Source organism: Paroedura picta, chromosome 2 (genome assembly GCF_049243985.1).
Source record: "Paroedura picta isolate Pp20150507F chromosome 2, Ppicta_v3.0, whole genome shotgun sequence".
Lineage (NCBI taxonomy): Eukaryota > Metazoa > Chordata > Lepidosauria > Squamata > Gekkonidae > Paroedura > Paroedura picta.
In genome coordinates this window covers 145,220,875-145,236,785 of record NC_135370.1, presented here as the reverse complement: position 1 = coordinate 145,236,785, position 15,911 = coordinate 145,220,875, and the positions used below count along the sequence as shown (strand labels likewise).

The following is a 15,911-nucleotide window of genomic DNA, read 5'->3' as shown; positions in this document are numbered from 1 at the left end:
ACCAGTGTCGTATACAATGGAACTATGACACCTTGTGATTTTGATGTGATGCCCCTGTTGATACAGCCCAAAATGGCATTTGCCTTTTTTACTGCTGCATCACACTGCCTGCTCATGTTTAGTTTACAATCCACAAGGACCCCAAGGTCTCGTTCACACACAGTGCAATGGGGACTAGGGGGCAATGGGGACTGGGGGGAAATGAGAAGTCAGTGAAAGAACAAAAAAAATTGTTAGAAGTCTGGCAAAAACGATTCACCAGCTGCATAGTTTTGTAACTTGCAAACATCCAGATTAAATCAATTTCAGGAAGGCCTATGACTCAGTTGGATAGCATATTTTTGCAAACAGAAGGTCCCTTTTCAGCCTATAGCATTTCCATGCCAGGGTGGTCAGCTGACAGATCGGGTGGATGCAGGGACGCTTCTTATACCTGATTTATTGGTAGATGGGCCAGTACTCAAATCTTTCAGTTTTCCATGGTTGTGTGTGCAGTTCCATGACTGAGTCCCACCAAGGATGCAGTTGCAAATCCTTACCGAGGTGTTCAAGCAGCCAGACATATTTTAGCCTTTAACAGACTTTAGCCTTTAACAATTCTATTGCAAAACTTACTGTTTGATTTGATTTCCTTTGTAACATGCCTTCTTCATTACTACACAGTGCTGTATATTCATAGGTGCAGATTCGCATATGGAAGGTTTAATTTAATATTTTTTAATTTTCATATTTTTTTCAGGTGGACATTCAGCTCAACCAGTGGGTAGAAGCAATGCCATTATTATATGATGCATTCTTGGAGGAAGATGCTGATAGAGAAGCACTTAAACAAATTTATTTGTATAAGATTCTATAATATAAATACTTATTCAAATTGTACAATTGTGGTTCATACCGCAGTCTTTTCTTTTTTAATATCAGTGTGGAGCCAGCAGCCCATTCTGGGGGATAAAATGAAAAGGCAGAGAAGTGTCACTCTTAATGCAAAGTCCATACTCACAGAACAAAAAATGCTGGTGGACTATGCTATTTTTGTATGTATTTTGTCTTTTTTAATTCTTAGGTGCTGAATATGATGATGTTTAGTTTTTATGTATATTTATGTCTGTTCCTGTTTTATGTCTACTTGCTTTTTATATACATTTATAGATATAGATATTAGATATTTTTGTTACCAAATTATGTTAACATTTTTGTAAGCCACCTTTATAGTAAACCAGCAAGGTAGTATATCAATTTTAAAATAAATATTCTGTACTCTAAAAGATGCATCTGCTTTTTTGACAAGAGTTTCCCCCTTTCCCTACTCCATATATCTAGTAGTACAGATGGCTTTCCAGGGAACCTTTTCTAACCGTGCCATTCATGAGCAACTTTGCTGTTGAGGGGCTTTAGGGTGTCAGCCTGATTAGGACAGAAATAATCTGTAAGAAGGGACCTCTTCCTTACAAGCTTGATAGCCTCTTGTACCAAGGAGAAATCTCTGGGGTTGGGGTGTATTATGAAAGGGTAGAATGTTCTTAGAGTAACTTTTACAAATCTGTGGATTACCAATAAAATTCTAAAATTCTATTCCAGGAAAAGTGAGACATGTTTATGGTGATCTGTGAGTTAACCAAAGGAAAACAACCCAGCTTCCATGTGATATTTAGTCAAGTTGTCAAAGGGGCCAAAATAGATGTTTTATATTCCCTGCTTACATACCTTAGCCTCCTTGTCCAATCTTTTGAAGTGATTGATCAAACACAGGCTTGGAAGGAAAACTTTTAAGCCTGTACTGTGAATTCTGATTGGCTTGGGAAAGAAATGACCCAGTGTGCAGAAGAATCTGTGAAACTATTTGATGAGCTTGGAATTCCATGTTAAGATGCTAACAACAAATGCAAGCCTAACCATGCTATGCCAGGATGGTGTGTCCTGAACCCAGTCATGAGACAGGAATGTTAAGACTCTGGTGTAAGCAAAGGGTTAGCTAGCAATGTAAATTTTGAGCATCAGGATTTCTGCCTATAAGTCTCCACCTACAAATTCCAGTGAATCTATTTTGGGAGTAAAAGAAGATGAGATATGGTATAGGCCTTCCAAAATAATTTTAGATTGATCAATCTTAAGAATTTGAATCAATCAATCCTGGTTTGAAAATCATAACAGGGAGTAGGAATGAAGCTAGACCCAATTTTAATACATCATAGAATCATAGAGTTGGAAGGAGCCATACAGGCCATCTAGTCCAACACCCAGCTCAACGCAGGGTCAGCCCAAAGCATCCTAAATATACATCAATTTCCTCATTGGTAATAGTCCTAGAAGATAAATTATGAGAGTTTGTCATTTTGTGATTGTTCCTTTGAAAAGGATATGCATATTTATCCCTATGCCTAAGTACTCTACTGAAATTAGTTCCAGATAATTCAGTACCTGAGTCTTAACCCTCAGTGTCTTAAGTCAGAAGACCTAGTCATGTTCTGAGCCCAAAAGTGGGTTTTTTTCTGAGTTGATAGGCAACTCCCATCTATATACATTATTCAGAGTGTAGTGGTCTCTGCAATGTGCCTGTGCTACTTTTTTGATTTACGTTTCCTAAGTTCATTAGAATTTTTTTACGGCATTGTTAATTTCTACAATGTGTTTTTCCTAAGCTTTCTAAGGGATATTTTTCTTTCATGGTCACCATGGTTTTATTAATTTCCTCATCATTTTTATCTACTTCCTATAAAAATGTCTTTATAATCAAAAGAATTAAATCAGAAGATAATTTGTTCAATATGGCACACCATATTCCTTTTATTCAAAACATGGAAAGGTGTTTCTGAATTCCTACTCCCTTGGTGATCATTTTATAATAATCAGAGAGAAAAGTATTATGCATTTATAGGGGGTTTTTTAGAGACATAACAGTTGGCCCCAATCCTAGTCTCCCATAGAAAAATTGCCTATACCAGCCAATATTTAGTCACTATTGTTATCAAAATAGGCAAAACCATAGTTAAAGTGAGCCATCTCCAAGAACAGTGATATTAAATACTTTGTTTTATGTAGAGTGACTCAGTGTGAACCACTCCAAACTCTGACGAATTAGCAAAGTAGACTGAGCTGAACAGTGTATCAGGAGGGACAAGTACTTTCTGTACTGAGGTGCTGCTCATGCAGACACAACCTAAGAACTTCACAGCAAGCCCACCTGGGTATTATGATGGACAAATGTTCAAGGCCTGTAAATTCTTGGCTGTGGTTGCAGTAAGAACTTTTGTCAGGTAAGGTTCTGAAGCATCACCAAATATTGCCTAGCAAGGCCACTGACAGATTCATTGCCTAAGTCCAGACCAACTGTAACTTCTTTTGCACAGTTCTGTCCACCACTGTACTGTCAATTTTACACATGTGCTTTTGAACAGCCTTCATGATAAATGGCAAGTACGGGATAAACTCGTGTAGTATTTCATATTTATTATTGTAGTACTAAATGAGAAAACTTGATAACTGTAACTAACACTTCACCTTTGCTATTTCCCATTCCCCAAGGCCCTTAATTTCCACATTAAGACTGTGGAGTTTAGTTCAACAGGTATGCTTAATGGAATTACCACTAGAGGGCATTCAAAACATTATGGTCAGGTTTTTAAAAAATTGCCCTGCTGGACAGTGACCTTTGCAGGGCAACTCTAGCATTTGCTTTAGTACTCTCTTCACTGAATTAATCTTCTTCTGAGATGTCCTTAGAAAGGGCAGAATTTGAAACAGGTTGCTGCCTTGCAGATTATATCAGACAGCATATTGATGCAGAAAGCCCTTCACGGGGCTTGTGATTAAAGGAGAGTAACATGACGCATCTCTAGCACATCATATTACTCTTTGACTGGGGTGAATTCAACAGTTTTAATGATTTAAAAAGAGGCTTTTTGTTCACTCCCAAACTGGCTTGTGTGGACTCATCTCAGACTGATGACAAACCTGCTCTTTGCTCTACCTCATTTGCCCTTAAGAGCACTGCTAGGAGCTTCGATATCCTGATTAACATGAATGGGCCTAACACTGTGGTTTGGCTTGACAAACCTGATGGGTGATCAGGAACTCCACAAAAGGCTTGATTGATCCTTGACAGTCTTAGAAAGCTGACACCCTTCAGCTTGTGGTAGGGACAGACACTGTTCTTGGAAACTGAATTTGAATTAAAAAACAACTGAACATTTTTTTTATCCTGGTTGGCTAAAACTTGGTCATTCTTAAGGTGCTGTCTGCCTTAGAAGTTTACACCCAAAGTTCATTGCTTCTGTATTTGTAAATAAACTGTTACAAACACATTGTATGTCTCCAGTGGATTCTCTTGTCTAAAGGAACTCTGCTGCTGGAATTCTCATTTTTCAGGGAAGTGGGTATTTGCTTAAAATATCTGTACTGAATTTGATTTCCTTTACGAGACTCCTATCTGTTACAAACTGTATTTCCTATGTTCCTAGTAACACTAGTAGTTCAGAAGGCACCTAAAAGAGTTGATTCCCCCCACCTCCTAGCTAGGTATTACTATGAATATTCAATAGTCTGTTCTCAAGAGATTTTGGGTCTTGCCTCTTCTAACCAAATCTTTTTTTCTGCCATAAGACAATCAGGACCTTGGTGGGTATAGTGGTTCTATTTAACTCTAGCAATCCTTTGAAGCTTATCCTCAATTCAAAGATCAATCAGAATAGGTCAGATAATCCAAAATACAGCTTTTCCTGTCCAGTATACAAAATATAGGGAAAATACTCTGTATAATTCAGGTGACACAGTTAATGTGGGAGTGGAACTGCCAGAGCTGGACTGTGTTTGTACCCTAGGACGCTCAGCATTATCCAGGGCTCTGTGTCAGTTGTTTGAAAAGTGTTCTCATAAGGCATAAAGTTCGAAAACCATGCATTTGTTTTTTGATTTGTATGATCTCTGATTAAAGAGACCATGTTTGTTAGTTCCTCTCTCCTTTGTTCTTTAATTGTATGCGTTTAGAATAATAGTGTGTTGTCATTTCACTCTGGTTTAATGCAGCATTAGTGGTTACCATGTCAGACTAGGCCTGAGGAAACATAAATTTATATTCCAGCTTTAAAGCTAACCTGGTGACTTGCCTCATGACCAGTCACCCTTACTTAGCTGGTCTACTTGGAATTTTGTTGTTCTAAGAAAATAGAGTTTGGGAGAACAACATACCCATCCTTGGGCTACCTGAAGGAATGGCAGAAATATGTGTTAAACAGAGAAGTAAATTAATGAGAGCACCTAAACTTATGGAGCTACCAGAGAAAATGACAGGGAACACCTTGAGTCCATATAGAAAGAAAGGTGAATAAAAGTTGCATATATAAAGCAGTAAGATTGGCAACACACATGTGGTCCTGGCAAACAAAAGCTTGTGTGTGTTAAAGGTGTCATTAAGTCACTTCCAGTTTATGGCAACTCTGTGAATTAGCCTTGTGGGAGTGGCGGGCTAGAAATCTGATAAATAAATAAATAATAACCTCCCAAATGTTTTATCATTAACAGCCGTGAGTCTATCCATGTCTGCTGCCTTACCACTCTGCACCACAAGAGGCTCTAGATTTGATCTAGAACCCACTTATTTATGTTTTTGACAATCCATGGTATCTGTAAAACTCTCAACACCACATTTCAAATTAATCAACTTCCTTCATTGTCCAGCCTTCACACCAATACATTGTAATGGGGAATACCATGGCATGAATTATCTTGACCTTTGTTGGCAGTGACAGGTTTATACATAAGAATTTTTTCTAGCTTCTTCATGGTTGCCATTCCCACTCTCCTGATTTCCTGGTTGCAGTCCCCTTTCTGTTGATGATTGGGTCAAGACATTGAAAATCTTCATTAAAACAAAATCAGAGCCTAGTGGCACCTTTAAGACCAACAAAGATTTATTCAAGGTGTGAGCTTTCCAGTGCAAGCACGCCTTGAATAAATCTTTGTTGGTCTTAAAGATGCCACTGGATTCTGATTTTGTTTTATTGTGCTGCTTCAGACAAACACGGTTACCCACTTGAATCTTTCTTCATTGTTAGCCTCAAAGTTGTGTAATTCCCCAATAGTCATTACTTTTGTCTTGATGTTCAACTGTAATCCTCCTTTGGCACTTTCTACATTAGTGTTCAACAGTACATTTCATAGAATCATAGAGTTGGAAGGGATCTCCTGGGTCATCTAGTCCCCCTGCACTATGCAGAATTTTCACAACCCTATCGCTCATCCATGCTAACCTGCCACCCCCTTGAACCTTCATAGAATCAGCCTCTGTTTAAAAATTTCCAAAGATGGAGAACCCACCACCTCCAGAGGAAGCCTGTTCCACTGAGAAACCGCTCTGTCAGGAACTTCTTCTGGATGTTTAGACGGAATTTCTTTTGAATTAATTTCATTCCATTAGTTCTGGTCCATCCTATTGGGGCAAAAGAGAACAACTCTGCTACATCCTCTGTATGGTACCCTTTCAAATACTTGAAAATGGCTATCAGATCCCCTCAGTCATCTCCTCTCCAGGCTAAAACAGACCAAGCTCCCCCAACCTTTTCTCATACGTCTTGGTCTCCAAACCCCTCACCATCTTTGTTGCCCTCCTCTGGACACGCTCCAGCTTGTCTACATCCCTCTTCAACTGTGGTGCCCAAGACTGAACACAGTACTCCAAGTGAGGCTGAACCAGAGCAGAGTAAAGCGGTACCATCACCTCCTGTGATCTGGACACGATACTCCACTTGATACAGCCCAAAATCCCATTTGCCTTTTTAGCCGCCGAGTCACACTGTTGACTCATGTTCAATGTGTGGTCTACTAAGACTCCTAGATCCTTTTTGCACATGCTTCTGCCAAGACAAGTCTCCCCCATCTTATATTGGTGTAGATGGTTTTTCCTGCCTAAATGCAGAACTTAACATTTGTCCCGATTGAATTTCATTTTATTCAGTTTAGACCAGTTCTCAAGCCTATCAAGATCATTCTGTATTCTGATTCTGCCTTCTGTTGTGTTTGCTACCCCTCCCAGTTTAGTATCTTCTGTGAATTTAATAAGTATCCCCTCTAATCCCTCATCCAAATCATTTATAAATATGTTTCTCCATCTTCTGCTTCCAATAATGTAATCGATTCAATTTCTATATTGGCCTGTTGATGTTCACATAAACAGTCGTCGTCTGGTTGCCTGAAACATGTGTTCACAATGAAAAAATTCTTGCCTTACCATAATTCTGTCAGTCATTCTTGTACTTCATTTCATCCTCGCAGCCCAAATCTTCCAACAATATTTGATTCTGCTTTGTTTCCTACTTTTGCATTCCCGTCACCTATGATTAGGCATGGGCATGACCCAAATTCTGGTTTGGCTTGGGATGTTTCCAAATGACCCATCCCTCCCAAAATGAGCCAGTCTGGTTCAAGGCTGTGTGTTTTGCTTCTCCCAAATGATTTTGTTCTCTCCCACGTGAATCGATTTTTCTCCTTCCTGTGCATGCCTCTCAGTTGTCAGCCTGAAAGGGACCAATGTTTATCCACTTGAGAGCAAACTTAATTGCTGAAATGGCTTGCGGCCATTTGGGGTTGACAGAGGAGCCAAACCCCCCAAACTGAGACAAACTGGGTGGGCAGGAAGAGATGTGCCAGTGTTTGTCTCTTGTGGTCCTTCTTTGTATACTCAGGTAATTGCTAATTGCCACTGTGGGATGGTAGATGAATTTCCTCGAGGCCAGGCTGGATTCTGGAGATTTTTGGTGGAGGAATCACTTGGGCATGAAATTGGGGTCACTATGGGTGGGCAGATGTGGGTTCCTGCATTGTGCAGGGGGATGGACTAGATTACCCTGGAGATCCCTTCCAACTCTATGATTATATTCTTTTCGCTTTAGTCCAGTTGTGTCATTAATAATAGTACTGTTCATAGTTGTCCTTTCTTCTTTTCTAGTAGCTGACTGAATACTATCCAACCTGGGGATTCCATCTTTCAACATTTATCTTTTTTTTGTTTTGGATGACTCATCATAGGATTTTTGAGGTAAGAGACTTATCAGAAGTGGTTTACCATTGCCTTCTGTGCAGTACTAACCAGAGCTACAAGTTGTCTATAATAGATTCTCCACCAGTGTTACCTACTGCTGCTGCTCCCCTGTAGCTATCCTTCAAGAATTCTTCTGCCATAATCACCCCTGGAACTGTCCATTCTCTTCAGATGATGTAGTTGTTGATCCTTGCAAGGAATGAATGCATCTTAGTCTGGTGTCTCAGCTGTGACCATTTTGTATTAAGTGACTCTGCTAGGAGTTTAGTTTCTTTAGATTCACTAACACACCCAAACCCCCTCACCATGTTAAGGTGTGTATCCAAGAGGGAGAAACAAAACCTTACTGTAGAACGGGAAGCAGTTCACATGCCACTGAGGTAATATGAGAAAGAAACTGTGAACTTCAGCTCCTGAATGAGAAAAAAACAGAATCTTGTGGCTTTTTGAAAGTTAAGATTGGAGGGTAGCATATCAAAGAAGGGTAGTACTGGGCTAGAAACTGAGCTTACAAGGTCAAGCAAGCTAACAAATAGGTAAATTCAGTTAGTATGCAGAGAACAACAGAAAATGTGATCTAATCACAAAACAATCCAACCAAAATGGGTTTGGCTGACTCTCAACCTAGTGATTTGATAAAGCAAGATAAATAAACTCTGATACAACTACTCTTTGAAGTGAGATAGCTATTCCCAATTCCTGCCAAGCCCAAATTTGATAGTTTCAATGTAAATTTCAATTCAACAGCTGCATGCTGGACTTGCCTTTTGAAACCTTTGTTTTGTTTTGTTTTGTTTTGCTCTGGTATGCCAACTTTGAAGACTGCTATTAAATATATTAAATTTTTCTTGCCTGATTTATGTCTTCTTGCATAGATATGTTCTTGTACAGAGGCAGTTCAAGGTGGCCAGTGTAAATTGCAAGAGGGCATTGCAGGCACATAAAGGCATTAATGCACTAATGTCCTGTAATTGTAACATTCATAGGGACAACCAGAGTTCTTTGCAGGGAATAATTTATAGATTTGCATCTTCATTGGATGGTCCATTGATGCTTGTGAATGGTATCTTCGGGGGAGGGGGTGTCTGTAAGTAATATAAACCAAAGCATATGAGGTGGAAGATTCATCTTTCCAGGATATGCTGTGGATCCTCAATCAAGCACTGAGGAAACTGGCAGTGTAGATGATAACCAATGATATTAGTTTGCGGTAGATCACTATATTCAAGTAACATATTAGAGGCAAACAGGATTTGGGAAGTATGAGTTAAGGCTCTCTGGTACCTGACAAAGGTACTTTGAGTCTTGAAAGTTCATACCCCCAAAATCTTGTTCGATTCTAAGGTGCTACTGGAGCAGAATCTAGCAGTGGTATTTTGTTGCTTCATTTGCTGGGTCCATCCTATAACAGGAGTCTAGTAGGTACTCTCCTAGAAATGTCTATTTCTGTTCCCCAGCTTTCATGCAAACTTCACAAATATTTATCATGTCCAATAAGAATATAATATCTCTGCTGGATCAGAGTCATGGTTCACATAATCCATATCTTGTTTCTCACAGTGGTTAATCAGCTGCTTACAAAGGCTTACAAGCAGCGCATGGATGCCAGATCTTCTGTTGCTGTTGCCCTCAGCAACTAGTACTCCTCCTTTGTACACAGACGTCCTGTTCAGCAGTTATGGCTAACAGCCATTGATGGACTTATATTGAGTCTTATCCCATTTAAAAACCATTCAAGCTAGCAACCATGCCTTCATTTTTGGCAGTGATTTTCATAATTATGAACTGTATGAAGAATATACATTATTTTGTCTTTACTAAATGTACTGGCACTGGCAGTCTTAAAGCAGAGGCTGAACAAAAACTTTCCAGAGATGCTCTGATCCTGCGTTCAGCAGGGGGTTGGATTAGACGGCCTGTATGGCCCTTTCCAGCTGTAAAAGTTTATTGACCTATTACCTCTCACCCCTAATGGATGCCCCAAATTCTAATGTTATGGGAGAACAGAAAAAAATTATCTGCAATATGCCCAATTTTATAAACCTCTACCATAATTTGAACCACTATGTGTTTTATTTTCCATCACTTTTCTAGCACAGACTCTTTCTCATCACAGCTACAAACACAAAGATGTTAATTAAGCGGTGTACAACTTCCTTGCTCAGTCACTGCCAATTAAAACTCTAATAGTATGGATGAGGATTTTCCCCACAGTAAACATCACTTTATACTTCCTGACATTAACTTTCATTTTCTACTTCGTTGCCCAAAAAAATGGTTTATGGGGCTTGGGGCAGCAGAAGTGATTTTGAGGCCCCTACCAGGACCCTCTAGATTTCCTGATGAAACCAGATCAACTGCATGGTGTTTTATTCCCTACCCTTCCTACAGATGCAGCCAGCTGGGTGACCTTGGACTAGTCACAGTTCTCTCAGGGCTCTCAGCCTCACAGGGGAGAGGAAGGGAAAGGTGTTTGTAAGCTGCTTTGGGACTCCTTCGGGTAATCTCTTCTTCAGCTCTTCTTCATCCTTTCAGCTTTCACCTTGAGATTGGACTCATTTTTACCCATTACTCCATTGGTTGCTTACTTTGTGATATTTTCATAAACCTAACAAGTAGTGTGCTAGCTGTATCACCATTTCCAGCTTCCTCATTTCCTTTTATATCTTATCCAAACTGATCTTGTGTCTGCCTTTTCTTCTCCCAATAACTCATGGGAGACCTGTCTCCTACTAGCTTCCTGGTGCCCATTCGCACAGCTCATCTGAGCCATCTTGGTGTAGTGGTTAAGAGTAGCAGTTTCTAATCTGGTGAGCCAGGTTTGATTCCCCGCTCCCCCACATGCACCCAGCTGGGTGACATTGGACTTGCCACAGCACTGATAGAACTGTTCTGACCAATTAATACTATCATGGCTCTCTCAGTCTCACCTACCTCATAGGGTGTCTGTTGTGGGAAGAGGAAGGGCAAGGGGACTATAAGCCACATTGAGACTCCTGGTAGAGAAAAGCAGCATGTAAAAATCAACTACTACTATTTCTCTTCTTCTTCTTCTGGCTTGCTGACCTCCACTACTCACAGATAAAGGATTCTTTCCTTAAGTTGTGACATCATGCCACAAGTCTTCCACAGTTTGGTGTAGTGGTTAGGAGTGCGGCCTTCTAATCTGTCATGTCACGTTCGATTCTGCACTCCCCCACATGCAGCCAGCTTGGGCTCGCCACAGCACTGATAAAGCTGTTCTGACCAAGCAGTGATATCAGGGCTCTCTCAGCCTCACCTACCTCACAGGGTGTCTGTTGTGGGGAGAGGAAAGGGAAGGTGACTGTAAGCCGCTTTGAGCACCCTTCAGGTAGAGAAAAGCGGCATATAAGAACCAACTCTTCTTCTTTTTCTTCTTCCTCTTCCCCCCCCCCTTGTGGTGTCTGCCACAGAAAATTATTTTCCAGTGACACCTAGCCCACACATTTAGTTGGTACTCATTCACTATTGGAAATGTTTCCTCAGTTCTAAAATCTTCTATAGAATCAAATAAATAGTTGCCAACTTTGGCTTGGGACAATTCTGGAAATTTGGATTGGTGCCTGGGGAAGGTGGAGCTTGGGGAAGAAGCTAAGTAGGGATGTGATGCTTTAGAGTCTGCCCTCCAAAGCTGTAATTTCCTCCCATGGGAACTGGTCTTTGTAGTACAAGGCAGGAATATTAATAAGAATCACTCGTTTTGACTCCCTTACAGCTGAAGTACAGGCCTAAACAACAAGCAGGTACCAGCCTTCCAAAGGTATACTTTACAGCCATCTTATATTTGAAGGAGAAAAAAATTATTCATGTAACCTGTTTCAGATTATATGCACAAGGCTTCAAGGAGTTATCTACTTATATTAATACAATAAATAAATAAATTAGTTCACACATATTCAAATATATTGTTAGATTAGAAGTCCGAACTCCCAATCACTACGTCAAGCTGGCTCTGGAGGCCAGCACAATGCTGTACAAAGCTGGAGGCCAATACAAGGCAGATGTTGGCTTAGGCCTCAATCATAGTCCTGGTGGAACAGCTCTGTTTTGCAAACCCTGTGGAACCTGAGGTCCCACAGGGCTCTCACCCTCATTTGGAAGAGGACTCCACCAGGCCGAGGCTAGAGCAAAAAGGCCAATTGGTTTGGGCCAATCTAATCTCCTTGGGGCCAGGGATCTTGAGCAAATTTTGCTCACTGGATCTTAAGGCTCTGTTGGGATGTTAGCACACATTCTATCTACAGTGCATGGTCTATATTTCTAGTCCCTTTGCTAGATTCAAGTCCAACAAGATTTTTGGGGGGAACGTTCTCACGCTGATACTGGTAGTTTAAAAAGTAGGAGACAAGAATCTGCTTGTGGAAAATTGGGGATGGGAATATTCATTGGGTCATGACCTGACCATAAGAATGTTTTTAATTAATATACCTTTGTTTGTTTGTTTCATAACTTAACTTTCTCTCTGACACAAGGTAAATTACAAAATATATTTTAAAAATCAGACAGTATAAGACATCCAATAAATGCAGTAGAACTAGAAATACAGAACTGGATATAATGTGAAGAAAAGAAGCCTTGGTAAATTGTGATATAATTCAGAAAGTGGATTACAAAGGTAGAAAACAATGCAATAAAAACAAGGTGATAATACAATAAACATTGTGATAGACTATAATCCTGTTCTGATACAAAACAACCTTCTTGAACTGTTCTATTGTACTGATGGGCCTGTCTCTTTATAAAAATGCCCTCAATATTTATTTTGCATGTTCTACACAATTATATAAGTGTAGGGCCTTCCTCATGTCCTTGGTCAGGTCATTCTATAAAGTGGGACCCAAAACATAATATGCGTCTCATAGGCTATTGCCTATCTTACCCATTTGCAGGGCTGCACTGTCAGATGTCCAGACTCCAGATGAAACTGTTAAAGCAGAACATAACAGGATAGGCAGGGCCATAGGTTTAAGGATATTATGACCTTTGTAAATGACAAACAAAATCTTTAATTGAAGCTGGTAGCCCAGAACAAGCACAATGATCAACCAGAAGAAAACAAATTTGGGAAATATGTTGGAGTCCAGTAGCTTCTTTAAGACCAACAAACTTTAATTCTGAGTATAGACTTTCATATGCATGCACGTTTCTTCAGATACAATGAAGGGAGCTTTTCCTCTCAAAAGCTTCTACCGCAAAAGCATTGTTGAAGGGAATTTTGATGCTTGAAAGCTCATACCCTGAAAATCATTTCAGTTTGTGATGTGCTACTGAAAAATCTTGGAATCACTTGAGAAACCCAGAAATGGCACAATCGTGCAGAATATGGTTGGGATGTGAAACATAGCTGTGTACATGCCCCTGTTCAGGGCCCCTCCCCTCCCTACCCCTTCCAGGCCCATCACTCGACATTGTGGAATTGGGGGGGGGGGGTGTCATGACCATATATCATCATATCCTCTGATAAATGTTTTAACAAATTTTTCAAAAAAGATATAAAAAAATAATTAACTCCCACACATTCGGGAAACCCTTCCAAGGCCATCAGGCAACCTCAGTTTCACAAAATCCTGGTTGAGAAAGCCTAATCTAGGTGTTCACTGCAGACCAACATAGAAAAATGGGGACCTGAATGTCAGTATTTCAGATCCTTGTCTGCCGCTTTTACCACTACATACCCCAGCATTGCAAGTATGTATTCTCAGAAAGAGTACACATTACTTTCAAGCAATTATACACAGGACGGCAAGCTTGCGGCCCGGGAAGCTTCTTACTGTGGGGGGGGCGGGGGGGAATGAGGGCCGTGCATGCGCGCTGCGCGGGGGGGCAGTTGCCCCGCTGGTCCCCAGCCGGAAAAAGGTTGGGGACCACTGATCTATACCATGTGGCTAAAAGCCACTGATAGACCTCTGCTCCATATGCTTATGTAATACCCTCTTGAAGTTCTCTGTGCTTGTAGCCACCACCACTTCCTGCAGCAGTGAGTTCCAAGTGTTAATTACTCCTTGGGTAAAGAATTACTTTACCTTCTCAATTAGGAAAGGTAGGAAGTCACTGCCAGACAACCTCCTTGTAGGTGACTTATCTCTTAAGTATTGTTATGCAAAGACTTGCAGAAATAGTAGTTTGAATTTGAACTCTGAAAGTCTAAGCATTCCAAAGAGCAAATGCTAACAATAAAGCATCTTGCAATCCCCTAGAGTAAAACACACTTTTTGAAGCTTTCCTGCAACTAAAGTCCGTTTTGTTAGAGATATAAGTATCCTGATTATAGAAAGAACATTTTAACTATGTACTTGCAGTGCAAGAAGAATTGGTGTTTATGTCACACTATCATGTTGATTACAAATGAACACAAAACCCTGTGTGAGCTGTATAACTAGTGATGGATATACACAACAAGATGATTAAGTTAAATAAACTTCTCAAGGCTGTGTCATAGCCTGGAGCCCATTTACTTTCAATCCCACTGTTGCAAGGGGATGGACAACAAGGGGAAAGGGGCCCAGTGCTTTTTTATGCATATGTACCAATTGAAGTGCATTGTTCACTAATTAAATAATGAGATTTAAACTGCTGAAGATAACACCCTTGTAATGGACCATGTTATTTGGCTGAGGTTCTTAAAGCCTTACCTAGCTGAAAGGAATACCTTAGGGCTGTCTTGCATTTTGACAGAATAAAATAGTTCAAATTCAGCTAAAAAGGCAGTCAAGGGGAGGAGGTCCAGATAAGATTGCTTGGACTTTGAAGAACTGATGAAGCAGTAGGATTAGTGATGCCTGCTTGTGGGCCTACCTGCTTTCCCCCCTACACTTAACCTGTGGATTTCATATATATTTTTAGGAAGAAACATCAAGAGTCTGTAGGGTTTTTTCCTGCCCAGAAAACTAACTCTGTACGGATTTTATGGAGTTTCCTACTACTTGGGAAAACTGGTAGCTTGAAACAGAATTAAAAATCCCAAATGGCCAGTGATGGGCCTGTTTGGAAATGTCTCCGTTTAATACTCTTTACTTTGTTTAAGATTCCAGTTAATGGGTGTTTTAAAACAATATACAACCCCTTCTGCATTTACCCGAGAAATTAAATACTTCTGTAATTTAATGTTATTTATCATGGACTATATCCCTCAGCAAAAGAAAACGTAGCAAATATAGGAAGATATCGCAGAATTTTAGATGTCCTTATGTTCTGGGGTGAGCAGCACTGATAATAAATTGACAGGCTAATATTTTAGTTTTCACAGAGGTATTTGCTCTTCTGTACAATAAAGTACATACCTCACTAAAACTTCTTTTACAGAGAAAATAAATAAGTATGCTATGGGTTTACGAAGCATTTTCAGTGGACATGATTTGTGATAGCACAGTATATGCTAGCATGGATTAGAAAATCATTTAAACATAGTATCTGTTCCATTTTGAAATAGCACTACCACATAATGTCTGTGAATTAACAAGCTGCTGTGTTTTAATAAAGAACTATATGTCAATACATCCCTTCTCTTCCCTGTTCTCTTTCTGTGGATCTCCCTTTTAATCCAAACTCCAAATGATAGTTACAGAAGATATTTTTAAAACAAAAAACCCTCATATTTTATTTTTTTAAATTTTCTTCTTTGTACACATACCTTCTGTATTTCCTAGCATCCAACTACATGTTTATCTGCCTTCTGAGTACCATGCTCACTACTGAAGACTCTTGTATGGGCTAGGCCTCCGAGTGCCTCGACACACTCCAGGCATCATTTCGGCTAGTAATTCAAAAATGGAGGATGAGTGTCTCATCTATTAATTAATAATGTAGCTCTCTTGTCTTCCTGTGTGTCACAAGTTGGAAAGGCGGAGAGCGGCCAATA

General features: G+C 40.0%; 1 protein-coding gene and 1 long non-coding RNA gene across 3 annotated transcripts in view; one reads left to right on the top strand and one right to left on the bottom strand.

Moving 5' to 3' along the window:
• The window catches only part of LOC143830511 (uncharacterized), a 22,883-nt gene extending 21,618 nt beyond the window's left edge, over nt 1-1,265 (top strand). Inside the window, exon 8 of the mRNA XM_077323111.1 lies at nt 740-1,265. Within this exon, the coding sequence (XP_077179226.1) occupies nt 740-856 (117 nt within the window). The 3' untranslated portion in view covers nt 857-1,265. The remainder of the gene's footprint in view (nt 1-739) is intronic.
• The window catches only part of LOC143830513 (uncharacterized), a 19,847-nt gene extending 3,936 nt beyond the window's left edge, over nt 1-15,911 (bottom strand). Inside the window, exons 1-4 of one of the 2 annotated variants that reach the window (XR_013228509.1) lie at nt 15,684-15,911; nt 12,933-12,977; nt 8,380-8,445; nt 8,112-8,221 (exon numbers count right to left, since the gene is read on the bottom strand). This is a non-coding gene — a long non-coding RNA (uncharacterized LOC143830513). Of the gene's footprint in view, nt 1-8,111; nt 8,222-8,379; nt 8,446-12,932; nt 12,978-15,683 lie in introns of those variants that run through there. The other variant, XR_013228510.1, reaches the window with a different exon arrangement.